The sequence below is a fragment of the Coptis chinensis genome, chromosome 3 (genome assembly GCF_015680905.1).
Source record: "Coptis chinensis isolate HL-2020 chromosome 3, ASM1568090v1, whole genome shotgun sequence".
Taxonomy (NCBI): Eukaryota; Viridiplantae; Streptophyta; class Magnoliopsida; order Ranunculales; family Ranunculaceae; genus Coptis; species Coptis chinensis.
In genome coordinates, this window is record NC_141458.1 from 88,282,396 (window position 1) to 88,295,530 (window position 13,135).

General features: G+C 34.4%; 1 protein-coding gene and 1 non-coding gene across 2 annotated transcripts; both read left to right on the forward strand.

The window, feature by feature from the left end:
* Positions 1-4,955: 4,955 nt before the first annotated feature.
* On the forward strand, positions 4,956-5,063 carry LOC147511445 (U6 spliceosomal RNA). The gene has a single exon (XR_015219716.1). It is a non-coding gene; the product is annotated as a U6 spliceosomal RNA (small nuclear RNA).
* Positions 5,064-11,184: 6,121 nt separating this feature from the next.
* Positions 11,185-12,775, forward strand: LOC147511446 (mediator of RNA polymerase II transcription subunit). Its single transcript, XM_086599383.1, has 5 exons — positions 11,185-11,526; positions 11,625-11,732; positions 12,063-12,130; positions 12,281-12,365; positions 12,483-12,775. Exons 1-5 carry the CDS (start codon positions 11,320-11,322, stop codon positions 12,594-12,596), a joined length of 582 nt encoding a protein of 193 aa, XP_086455509.1. The 5' UTR covers positions 11,185-11,319; the 3' UTR covers positions 12,597-12,775.
* The last annotated feature ends 360 nt before the right edge of the window (positions 12,776-13,135 follow it).

The following is a 13,135-nucleotide window of genomic DNA, read 5'->3' on the forward strand; positions in this document are numbered from 1 at the left end:
GCAGTTTTCTCCAATTCCTTAGGAGTCCCAATCAAGTTTGTACCAACCAAACTTGCTGCTACTATATTGAATCCAACCTCGGATTTTACTATAGGTCCACACCATATTTTTCAAAGAGTTTAATTATGCTTTAATAGCAAATTCCAGATTGGCCAATCTTTCATTTGTCGACAAAATGTACACGTGGTTCATTTATTTTCATCATTGTCCTTTGATGTTCCAATAGCTATACCATAGCTAAATATGTCATCCATGACAAGTGCTTTCCTATCCCACAATTCACCTAAACATGCATGGAATATTGAGATCGATCTCTTTATTTTCAGGTACCTGTGCCTCTCCATGGGCAACCATATATAGGCATTTCAGTGAATTTGGATATTTGCACATTATTTGTTTATGGAGCTCAGCCATTACACGGCTATTAATTGGACAAGATGGTTTCTCAGTTCTCCTCTCCTAAGAGCTTTGGATCCTATAGGGTCTACCACGCTTTTAGCGTATAGTAGATTCATTTGCCGCCATGTTTGGACCCCCGTCCAAATGGAACATCAATTTCGGGGCACATTCATGGTTACTTTTACCATATCATTAAATGTTTAGGCATTTTCTTTGCAACCGCTTGCAAGTGTATCATTCTCCTTATCTCTTAATGAGACAGAGGACGTGATCCAAGTTGCTTCACGTCGTTCCTTAGAGCAACCATTGCTCTTCTCCCCCTAACGACGGGAATACTATATCATTAAATTGACAATTATGTAATACAGACTGTCTAAGTGAGCTTCTGGCTTCCAACGTTAGATATGATACACAATGTCTTTCTCATTTATGGGTATAGTCAACCAGACATATATCCATAATACGTTTCTCCATTTATATATCCATACATTTCAACATAAAGCAAAATAAATTTGTAAAGATTGATACTAGTGCATTGTGATAGAATAAATTCAAAATATGGAAATTCAAAATATTAACGACAGTCAAGGCTAGAGAAATTGATACTAGTGCATTGTGATAGAATAAATTAACGTAATTAGAGAATCACAGAATAATAACTAATACTGTCTAATTCCAATTCAAAATAATATTAGGAAAACAATAGTGACCATTACCTAATGAGGAAAAATCAAACTTAAAAACAAAAATAACTAAGTTGTCTACTAATAATTAGACAAGTAATAATAAAATTTAGATCTTCTGGATCTAGTTTGGTAATGGTTTAAACATAGCATCAAATGCTTAATTACTGAGAGGTCGACCATCAACATCCTCGAAGAAATCATTACAATTCAAGGGTGTAATGTCCAATGGTATTCCAATTATCAAATCCTTCCACCACATTTGTCTCCAACTCCATGGCATTAATAGAAGTTCTGTATTTTTCTACTAGATGTGTCGGTGTACGACAAGTACGTGACCAATGCCCAGGTTCTCCACATCTATAGCAAGTGCTCTCGGAGTTCTGAGGATTTGAGTCCCTTTTATGCGGTGGAGCTGGCCACTTGTTCCAATTTCCCTTTTGTTGGTCATTAGTATTCCAATGGTCATTTTTTCTATGACCATTGCCATCTCTATAAGGATGATAACCTTGACCACCTCTCCCAGTATTTCTGCCTCTTCCACGCCCTCTCCCATGTCCTCTACCACGACTACCATTAGCGAAAGCTGGCATTGGCTTCTGGAATGGCCATTGACCCAGTTGGTCTGGAGTTGTGGTTCTTGATTAAAAGATTACTATTTTGCTCCGCAACAAGGAGACATGTGATAAGATCAGAATATTTGGAGAATCGTCTCTCTCGATATTGCTGCTGCAGGAGCACATTCGAGGCATGAAAGGTAGAAAGAGTTTTCTCTAACATCTGCTCATCAGTTACATTTTCACCACACAATTTCAACCGAGAAACAATATTAAACAAAGCAGAGTTGTATTCAGAAACTGTTTTATAGTCTTGGAACCTCAGGTTGAGCCATTCATTTTGAGCATTTAATGTTGCACAGCAAGTTAGATTATTGATTCCATTAATAATTTGGTTTCAAAATTAGTTGGATAGTGTATTAATTGCAAATGAATGAGTCAGTGGAAACAAGATACGCCATCCCTTTATACTCTAGATGGTGTATATCCATTGCAGATATTGTTATCATTTTTATTAAGGTTGTCTTATTAAGGTGATTTTGTTTAGTTGGTCACTAATCATTATTCAGAAACTGATATTCAACCAAAAAAAAAATTTGACCAGTAAGTATGCATGATGTATATATAGACTTAGTTCCTCAAACTTTAACTGCATGTTATATTAACCTTGTATATATAGCACACTAATCTAACCACATAAATAAAAGTTATGCTGTCGATTATACTCAAGTACTACAAGGCTAACTCATGGTGGTTATTACTAAATAATAAGCATGCAATCATATCATTGATTTGTGGAATAAAAAGCTAAAACTTTTTAACAGTGGCTTAATAGTGTTACATGCAATCTTGAGAAATTTTGACATTCAAAAAACGCATGGCCAGATGGCAATTGGCAACTCAACTATTAAAAATAGAGGTACTGCAATGGTCACTAACTCTTATTGGGAACGTGACTCCCATCCAACAGTACATAAACTTGATGAAAGCTTATGTTATATCATACCGAACCAAAACAAAAAAAATATGAATCGGAACTAATAATAAATATCGGTTGATATTTATTTCACAACCTTTTGATTATGACAGAATCAACAATCATAAAAAACTGTCGATACAATAATCATGTTTCAACAATCAAGATACAATCTTTAACCATTCTAGCTCATGATACCAATGTAGACAAAATAGTGCACATACCTTTTTTTTTTTTCGAAACAAATCAATAAGCTCAGCAACAGAAGCGGAATTGGAATCGATCAAAATATGCATTCTCTCAATGTCGTAGCCACGATTGCTAGAAAGGTAGTTTAAGTTTTAACACCTTTAATCCAAAGCTAGAGACTATCGTGCTGATAACGTGTTAGAATTAAATCGATTTGGAGAGAACACCACACTAACTTAACATTAACTTAACATGTAGATTGAATCAATAAAAGAGAGAGAGAGAAGAGAGAGAGATTCTTATTTCTTGAGATTAAAACTAAATGGGAGGAGGTTACCTTTATATACAACTAGGTAACCTCCTTTCTAAGATAAGGGATTAACAGGATAGACAGTAAGAATGAGGATGATCATGATAAACATCAAGATAGAAGGTTATCAGGATAAATACCAAGATAGAGGATTATCAGGATAACACATAGCAATGGTGGGCATCCATATAAGCCCATGGATTTCATAACATTTAAGTAATTGTTATATCTTTATTAGAGATCCTAAAATCAAATCATAAAGTAGTGTGACGAGATCGAAGTCATCGAAAGCACTTATTTGATTTTATTGATATCACCATTTTTGAAATATAGGGAGTGACTCTCAAACACAAAACTGTCGAAAAAGTAACTCTCAACACCACATAATTTTTTAATCACTTATAAGGACATGATAGATTAAAGATCAAGTATACCCTTGACGTGAAATAAAAAGCGGCTCGGGTAGATAAAATGCCAAATATACCCCTGACGCGAAAAAATAAACGTCTCGGCCCAACCAAAATGATCCGGTGTATATAGTATGAATAATGATTGTTCATATTTCAACATAATGTATGATCAATAATATAAGAAAACCTATTGGGATTATGAACAATCACTGTTCATACATCAACACTATTCATACCTCAAATATGAGCTATGAACAATCAATGTTCATACTTCAATATGAGCTATGCACAATCACTGTTCATGCCTCAATATGAGCTATAGACAATCATTGTTCATACCTCAACATAAGATATGGACAATCATTGTTCATACCTCAACATAATGACCTATTGGAGTATGAACAATCATTGTCCATACCTCAACATGAGCTATAAACAATCACTGTTCATTAATTGTCCATATATAAGAACATTAATTAATTGTTCATATATATTCGGGGTATGAACAATTTCTCAACATGAGTTATAAACAATCATTGTTCATACTTGAATATAAGCTATACATAATCATTGTTCATGCATCAACATGAGCTATGAACAATCATTGTTCATACCACCTCAACATAATGTATGATCAGTAATAATACATATTGGAGTATGAACAATCACTGTTCATACATCAACAATGTTCATACCTCAAATATGAGAACATTAATTGTTCACATATATTCGGGGTATGAACAATCATCATAGTACCTCAACATGAGCTATAAACAATCACTGTTTGTATGCACAATTATTGTTCATACCTCAATATGGGCTATGCACAATCACTATTTATATCTCAACATAATGTATGATTAGTAAGAACACTTATTGGAGTATGAACAATCATTATTCATACATATTTGGGGGTTAACATAGTGTATGAGGTATGTTCACCTATTTGGATACGAACAATAACAAATTTCTCTGCTTTATAAACATAGCACAGAGGAGTGAAACTAGTATTTAAAAAATAAATAAATATTTATGTGCTTTATATCTATAATAATACGGAGGGGTAAAATTGGTATTTTAAAAAAGTGAAAAGGCCGGGCCAGTTTATTTTGTCCTTGAGGGTTATTAAAATTGAATCGTAAGTTGCTTTATACTGGAAATTGTCACTGTGAGTTGCTAAAAAAAAGTGTTCTCTAGAATTGTTTTTCCCAAATTGGTCGTCTAGACTTTTTTTTTTTGTTTGAAATAGGAACTGTAAGTAAAAATGAGGTAATAATGCCAAAAGAAATATTTTAGGTCCGCATGTGGAGGTTGAAGTTCTAAACTGGTCGAGTTAATATTTGATCATTTTGTAGCTGCGATTATAGTTTCTAGGCATTACGTACATAACCGTAAGGGCTGGTTAGGGCTCTATATATGGTCAATCACCTTTCATGCAGCTGTCGCTTCGGATCCGATAAAATTGGAACGATACAGAGAAGATTAGAATGACACCTGCGCAAAGATGACATGCACAAACCCTTCGTGCAGCTGGTTGGCGATGTTAACAACCTTCGGTATACTTTGTGGCTGGCAATGTATTGATGTTAACCTACATACCAGGTAGATGACCCGTGTGCAATGTTTATTTCATTGTTTAACACAGTTGTTTTGCGTTGTAAGCTAGGTACGGTTAAGAATAACTATTTTCGTGGCAACTGTCTACGCCACGTGTGCGGTCAGCTGCTATGGCCTGGATAGCACAAAAATCTAACTTTCGGTCAGTGGTAATATCGTAAATGTTTGTAAATTGGAGGGCAATATCGTAAAATAGAGAGAGGCAGTCAGTTGGTTTGTGTCGGGCAGCACAGAAATCGAACTTTCGGTCAGTGGTAATATCGCAAATGTTTGTAAAACTGAGAGCAATGTCGTAAAATCAGGAAGAAGCGTATGAATTTTATATGATAGTTTTACCCCTCCCTCACCTATGTTATTACAAAATATCTTTATGACTATAATCGTAATAATTAAAACCGGATAGAGATATAATTGGAAAATTCTACTGTTCACCAAACAATTCTCTTTAGAGTAGTTATTAATAATAACTAGTTAAGCGCACGGTCTACGCCACTTGATGATCACCGGTTTAAGGGCAACAACACAAAAATCCAAATTTCCGTCAATGGCAATCTCACAATTGTTTGTAAAATAGAGGGCATTGTGATAAATCAAGAGAGAAACGTCTGAATTTCATTGTATAAATAGATGGTTTTATCCCTCCATCAACTATGTTATTACATAATGCCCTTTGACCGTGATCGTAATAATTAAAATCATATAGAGGTATAATTGAAAATGCCACTATTCACCGAACTTTTCTATTTAGAGTAGTTAGATCTAACTTCTTTAAAGAAAACGGAAGGAGTAACAGTGAATTCATCACGTCATTAATTTTTGTTTTTTTTATTGCTCTCATTGTATTGCTGAAATTACATATTTGTCCTCCAGTATAAATGAAACAATAAAAGACAACAAAATGGGACCCAATCATAAATGTTTCAAACACTATGTAATTTGGTTGCTTATAACTGGCAATATGATTGGCCCATGGGCTTAAGATTTTTTTGCCATACCTATTTAATTTAAGAAATAGCCTTTTCTATTAAATTGTTGAGATGTTTAATTTGTTAATGCTATGTTTAATTCAACGCTCATCGACCTTACAGAAATGAGCATACAGAAATGCTAGTAATAAAAAAAAAAAAACTAAAAAATAACCAATCCTTGGTTAATGTGACCGTACATAACCACCTCAGAGTCAGGACACACCATTTGTGTATCTCAAGGCCTTGGTATGTGCACATTGAATCCTCAGGAATGTGTGGATTGGGGGAGGCTCGCTTAAAAGTATATATCATAATGTGCACTTTTGTTGCCATTGTTTTCATACGGACTTCTACTGATTAAGTATCGATCAAAGCATGTTAAATTATCAACACGATTAGTGTGATATGATTTGATATGATTTCACTGGGGAATTGGAGCAATAATATCATGAATCCATGGCCACTAGATTCTGAGTCCTGCTGTCATCTCAATTACTCCATGTGCTATTAAAAATGAAACATAGACCTTATTTATGACCCAAAATTAAGTTGGAACAAGATTTCCTCTATATAAACAGAGGCTTTGGGATTGATAGAATACATATTCTTGCCGAATCAATTGTGTATTCTTTGTGATTTTTTGTGATTTCCTCACGAATGTTTATTTTTATTTCAGTGTTTATGACCAAGTGTTTATGACTTAGTTTTAGTTTAGATGAAGAAAAATGATAGTTTTAGTTGATGGGAATGACTATTTTTCACGGGTAAGAAAATATCTACGTATCTAGCACCTTTAGAATGAGACTTGAATCAAGTGTGTTTGAATCAAGCCAACCAGGGGCAGAATCCAGAGGGGCGGGGTGTGCTGCAGCACACCAACTTTTTCGTAGAAAAAAAAAACTAGTTATAGTAGTGTATAATTCAATCCAAAAAAATTATTTGTAGTATATGTTAGTTGTAGCAGCCCCCCTTGAGTGGCAATCCTGGATCTGCTCCTAAAGCCAACGTAGTTTTAGCAGTGACTTTTATAGAAGTTGTGAGTAAGTAGTTGATAGGATACGTGTGGTGATATAGACAAGTATGCTGCTAGGATGAGCGACACGTCCTTACAGGCTACACGTATGTGGTAACTTCAAGTATTATGTTTGAATGGGCAAAATGCAATGTAAGCAAAATGAGGCCTTTATTTATTTTTATTTTTCATATAATGGGCTTTTTGTGTGGGTTTTTAATACTATAATGGGAATTTTGGAGTTTAACGGGTCTTTTGTTTTGGTTTATATTGGGGGCCCTGTGCAAGGCCTTAGACAATATTGGCCCAAGGTCGGCCCAAGTTAAGAATGCGATTATGGTAATTATTTGAGTGTTGTAGTGGGTAAATGCCTAATGCTAATGATGAGGTGCAGGTGATGACGTCACGAGATGAAGTCGGGTAACGAGTTGTTGATGTTGAGCTAATCTTGACGAGTGAGCGATTGTTTATGTTCTTGGAGTCGAGTCGAGCTGGTGGAGTCATTTGTGTGTGCTTGAGAGATGGATGCTTGAGAGATTAGGATGACCCTTTGTAATTGCAAATTTTAATTCTTAAGGGATTTATAGTTAGTTGAAAGACCAAAAGCTTTGTAATTGCAAACATTTTCAAGAATCTTAAGGGATTTATAGTGGATACTCGGTGTATTTTAAGTATTTAACAGAAAAAGTTGATACGCGTAAAGAGTGTCACACGCCTGGTAAAGGTCACGGTGCGTCATTGCAAGTGCCCGTGCATGTAGAGTTGTGACTGTTGTATATAAAATGCTTAGAGATGGAGATTGAGGTTGATTTGATACTCCAAATTTGACAGATATAGAAGCTTTGTTTATTGCTACTATCAAGTCTTAGCGAAACAACAAGCGATTCATGTGGGATTGCCTATGAAATCTTTTGGAATAATGCACAATATATTGGTTGCATGTGGACATAATCTACAGTAGATACGATATTCTTTTGCATCACTCTCTACTTGCTTTTGTTAGTTGGTTTTCCATTAATGCGACCTCTTTTTCTTATTCTTTCCTCGTATCGTTCCCCAAAATTCATAGATGTTATCTGCACTAATATATACAAACCTATGATACAAAATCTTTGGTTCCCTTCTCTTTTTTTTTTTGAGAGGATCAATGGCCTGGGCCAAGGGGAACTCTTAGTAGGGGCTATATGGGGGCCGATAAAAGTGTGTGTTTTCTCCCTACTGTATAATGCAATCAAATCTATTGCGTTGAATCTCACATAGTACTGATGTCGTCTCCATTTTAGCAAGTAGTTAACATCCACAGGCTCATAGCCTAGCCTCTAGGTGTAACTGACGAGGCCTTGTTGCTACTGTGCTAGTTACTTTAGAGGTGATCGAGATCTCATTTCTGCTGTATCGTCCAGTTTCGATAAACATTTGACTATCCAAACCAGACCACTTCTTCAGTTGGGAAAACAGAACACTGGAAAACTGGAAATGGATTCAATGCAAAATTAGGTGGTCCTAATTTTGTTTTTGAAACGATGATGGGTGTTGAGGCAGACCCTTACCTGTTGATTAAAATTCAAAGAGTTACATACCTTCTTAAGAGTATGATCGTTAGAAGGAGAATTCTCAATGTGCTAGCTAGGGAATAAGCTTGCCACATTGAATAGTTGACTTAAAATAGTTAGTATTATCAATATGCCAACTTATATATTCATTTTGCTCAAATATGTTTGACACAGAACTATTATTTATTCTATAGCAGGAAGCCTAAAGTTTAGATTCTTAAAGCTTGACACCTGGTGAAGTCCATTTTTTATTGATTTTGATATAAATTTTCTATTAGAGCATTCCCAATGCAAACAACATGTTACCTCCATATAGGACTATTTTCCCTTATAGTTATATTCTTGGTGAAAAACTACCAGGGGTTGCACAATAATGTATAGGTGACTTTAAACTTTGAACATAATGTTTCGTCCCAACCGAAAGAAAAAAATAACAAAAAAACATACAAGTTCCATCTGAAAAAAATCGAAAAAAATACACGAGACGGAACAAAAGATTTCATCTGAAGCTCACAACTTAGTAACTATGAAAATAGCAAGTGTTACCCTCATTGTTACCTAGTGAAGAGCTACTTCTATTGTCACTTTTGCATTGGGCTATTGTTTTTGGCTTATAGGAATGACAAGTTGTTATTTCCCCTCAAAGTCACCTGTATTGGGAATGCTCTTAAAAATTTAGAATCACAACAGATACAGTTCCACGAAGAAACACTCAAACACTTGGCACCTAACAAAAGAAAATCAGCATATTAATTAATATTGAAATTATTAGTTTTATATATAAAGTTGAGAGGGTTTTAAATTGATTATTCTGTTCTAATTAGACATTTCATTAGAGTCAAAATCCTAGTTATCGGTCAGCCCGCATCAGTAAATTTTAAGAAATCGAGCCAATACTGTAATGCGGGTCAAAAATTGATCAAGCCCACTCAAATTCGAAATCTCTTTGACCTCCACCTTAATCAGAGACCTGTTTAGAGAAGCTGATGGTAAGTTTCTATTTTGTAATTGTCGGATCACATGTCCGCTTAAAAAATTGTGGTTTCAGCCTTTGCACCATATAATATCACAAGAAAATTGCCCCACAAATAATGCGTGACCGCATATGTGATAGCTTCACTAACTATTGCAGTTAGAGATGTGTGCACCTAAAGTCCGAAAATTGTGTAAACTACCACATTATTAGAGTATATTGTCCAGAAATGAAGCACTGATGCGCTATAAAAATCTACAGTTACCCCTTCATAGCCTCGGGCCTTTTGAGGTAAACTTTCACCATGAATAAGGCCCAATTGAGATTTGAGGGTCTTATTAACCACAAATATGTATTTTTTTTTCCGAACAAAAAAACACTTCAAAATTCAAATATATCATGATATATTCAGGTAATTAGATCCACAAATACTAAAATGATCACGTAGTGCATTTGAATTTTTAAAAATGACTGGGAAATTAAACATATAACATTTTTCCTTTCAAAAACTGGGTCATGGATTGTATCGTTAATGGTTGGCAATGGTTCTCTAGTAAGTGCAATGCTGGACTCTCCATTTTGTCCATTCCATGATAAGAGTTACAGGTAATGCGGGGAAAAGAAGATGTAAGCAAAATATGATTACCTTCAATTTAATTTTTAAATCTCGAAAGATATACCATTTTGATGTCCATCAAATTAGGCACTGAAAAATAAATCAAGGCATTTTTGGATGATTCATCATTCTAGGTGAACTACTTATCATATTCCAAATTGGCCTTTATTTGTTGTAATTGATATTTCACCAAAGAGCGTCATAGGTATAAGTTTTAATATACAAATCTTTTGGTATAATTGAGATTATAGATCGTGGTTTTACCAAAAAAGAAGAGTATAGATTGTGGTGGATCTATTTTCATAGATGGTAAAAACTTTCAAGGTTGGATATAATAAATTGATATATTTTATTTTGTGGATTGCATTTCTCCCAAGTTGGACAATCTAAGAAGTCTTCAAGGAAACTTCTTTAAACTATAATCAGAATGTGGTGCTGTCAACATTTATTTTTAATCTTATGTTGGATTTACATTTCTATATAAGTTAAACTAGATAATAACTTATACAGAAGCAAATCTATTGTATTTATCATGTACAGCATATAATAAGAATCATCACTTGGTAGTAACACTTTCTAATTATATTGTCTAATAGATGATGTGCTTATTATTTCGTTGGCAAAGATCCATCATCTTGCATAGTTGCACGCATTCTTGGAGTAGATGATGAGACATTCTATGAGAGATGGAAGTCATATTATTATATTAGTTGGATCAACTTTTAAATCACTTTCTCACACTTAAAAATCAAACCACAATCACTTTCAATCTTAATCTCAAACACTCAAGTCTCACAGAGAGAATATTAAAAATGGAAAAGAACATCATAATTCATAAATATTAATAAAATGATCAAAAGAAAAAAAAAATAAGCAGAAAAATCTAACTGTATAAATATTACTAAATATGAATCAACAAAATCTGCTCCAGCTATGCAATTATTAACTCTTGAGCCTTGAGAAACAGTTTAAAAAGGGTGTTGGAGATCTCTGATTCAAAGTTGGAGATACGTTGCAGAAATTGTTTAGGTGCACATTTCCAATAGCGAAGAAGAGATGGGAAGCAGCCATTTTGGTGAACTAATCTTGGGGAATGGAAAACCTGGATCTTCAAAGAAAGGCAAGAAGAAGTCAGACAAACCAAAGCAACCCCAGAGAGGCCTTGGTGTAGCTCAGCTTGAGAAGATCAGATTACATAACCAAATGAGTAGTGGCCTTCTTCCTGCTGTTCATGCTCCTTATGCAACTCATCATATCAATCAGGTCTACTGTAGTCTCGATCTTATTCTATATTTTTTATTTGTATTGTGCTGATAGATAGTGGATGTAGTTTTTCATGGTTTTTTGTTCTATACATGCAGGAGCAGGATTCGAGAGCAAGCGCAGCATATTCATCACTAATAGCATCATCATCTTTTTCTCATCCTTCATTACCACCAACAGGCTTTGGTTTTCCTCCCAACGTCATGGTATGCTAGACTTGATTGACCCCAAAAAAAAAGGAAAGAAATTTGCAAATAGATATTCACATAAAATCTCATGGATTCCTTTTCCCAATTCAAGGACTAATGATTGTGCCCCTTCTTTTGTGATTAAAGTTTGATCTTGTCTAACATGAAATTTATATTACATGCTTATATTCAACAATGCTATCATTAAGCTAGTCTAATGGGAAGTGGTGTGGAGCAAACTAGCAATAGAAGAACTATGTACAGGAACTCGATTAAGCTTATTTTTGTTTTATGCGTGCAAGCTTTTGACTGATCACTAAGTTATGCAATTGTACCATATGCTTGCAGATGGGTATGGGGGAGATGGAACCAAGAGACATGAGATATGCTGACCCTCAATCTAGTACTCCAACTAGGTATTACTTGTATTATGATATTATCTAGTTTTATGATGGCATATATATAGAGTTTCTAATGTGAATTGAAGTTATTACAGGTTTTGAAATCTCTTATAAAAATATGAGAAGCTTATATAATCCTTATCCAATTTTCACTATTATTTTCAGATGGAACTATAACAATGGTATCATAGAGAACCAATACCCTAACCAGCCCGATATGAATAAACCAATCTTCAGCTTACAGATGGAGGTAAGATTGATATTCTCTCTTTGTAGTTCCAATCATAAGGTTTTGTAACACCATAAGTTGCATAAGTTTCTTAACTGTCTTTTTTACTAAACTTTGTTTCCTTATTTTCATATACAGCATGATTCTGCTCAAAATAAGAGAAGGAAAGCTAGGGGCGATTCAATGGGATCGTGCAGTCAAAATTCTGATTCAAGTGAAACACAAGAGATAGATCTGGAATTGAGATTATAGATTTAATTGCTTCTATACTGCGCAATAGGAAAAATATATTGCACTTTTTCATCTGTTCTAGTAAGTTCAGCATAGTTAGATGCATTTCAATGCCCACAAGTTGGGCAACTTAGAGTTTATTAATTTTATTTTGGGACTATTCATCCTCAGTAATGAAATATTGGTTGGCTTTCTGCTTATTAACATTCTTCTTTTGACAAGTCATGAATTTTGAATCAAACAAATTAATAACAGCAATGAATGACTAAAATGTTGAAGATTATTGAGCTTTCTATATATGCATGCTAACTGTGGTTCACAAGGCACTATCTCCTAATACTAGCTTTTAAAAAGTACCCCAGGCACAGACACCTTTATTAGCTAGATTATCAGTTTCTTCATGTATATGTTCACTTTGCTTCTGTCCTATTTGATTGAGTTATATATGCATGTAGTAGCATATGCTCTATTAAAAAGTAAAAGCGATCAAATAGTAGACAGGACAAAGAATTCTAGACAATCATTTAGTGTTGAAGCTTTTATATGGAGACAAAGTGAGA

Coding starts and splice junctions, on each gene's coding strand:
- LOC147511446 (XM_086599383.1), top strand. CDS start 11,320: ATGGGAAGCAGCCATTTTGGTGAACTAATCTTGGGGAATGGAAAACCT. Junction 11,733..12,062: donor GTTTTCCTCCCAACGTCATG/GTATGCTAGACT, acceptor ATATGCTTGCAG/ATGGGTATGGGGGAGATGGA. Junction 12,131..12,280: donor CAATCTAGTACTCCAACTAG/GTATTACTTGTA, acceptor TATTATTTTCAG/ATGGAACTATAACAATGGTA.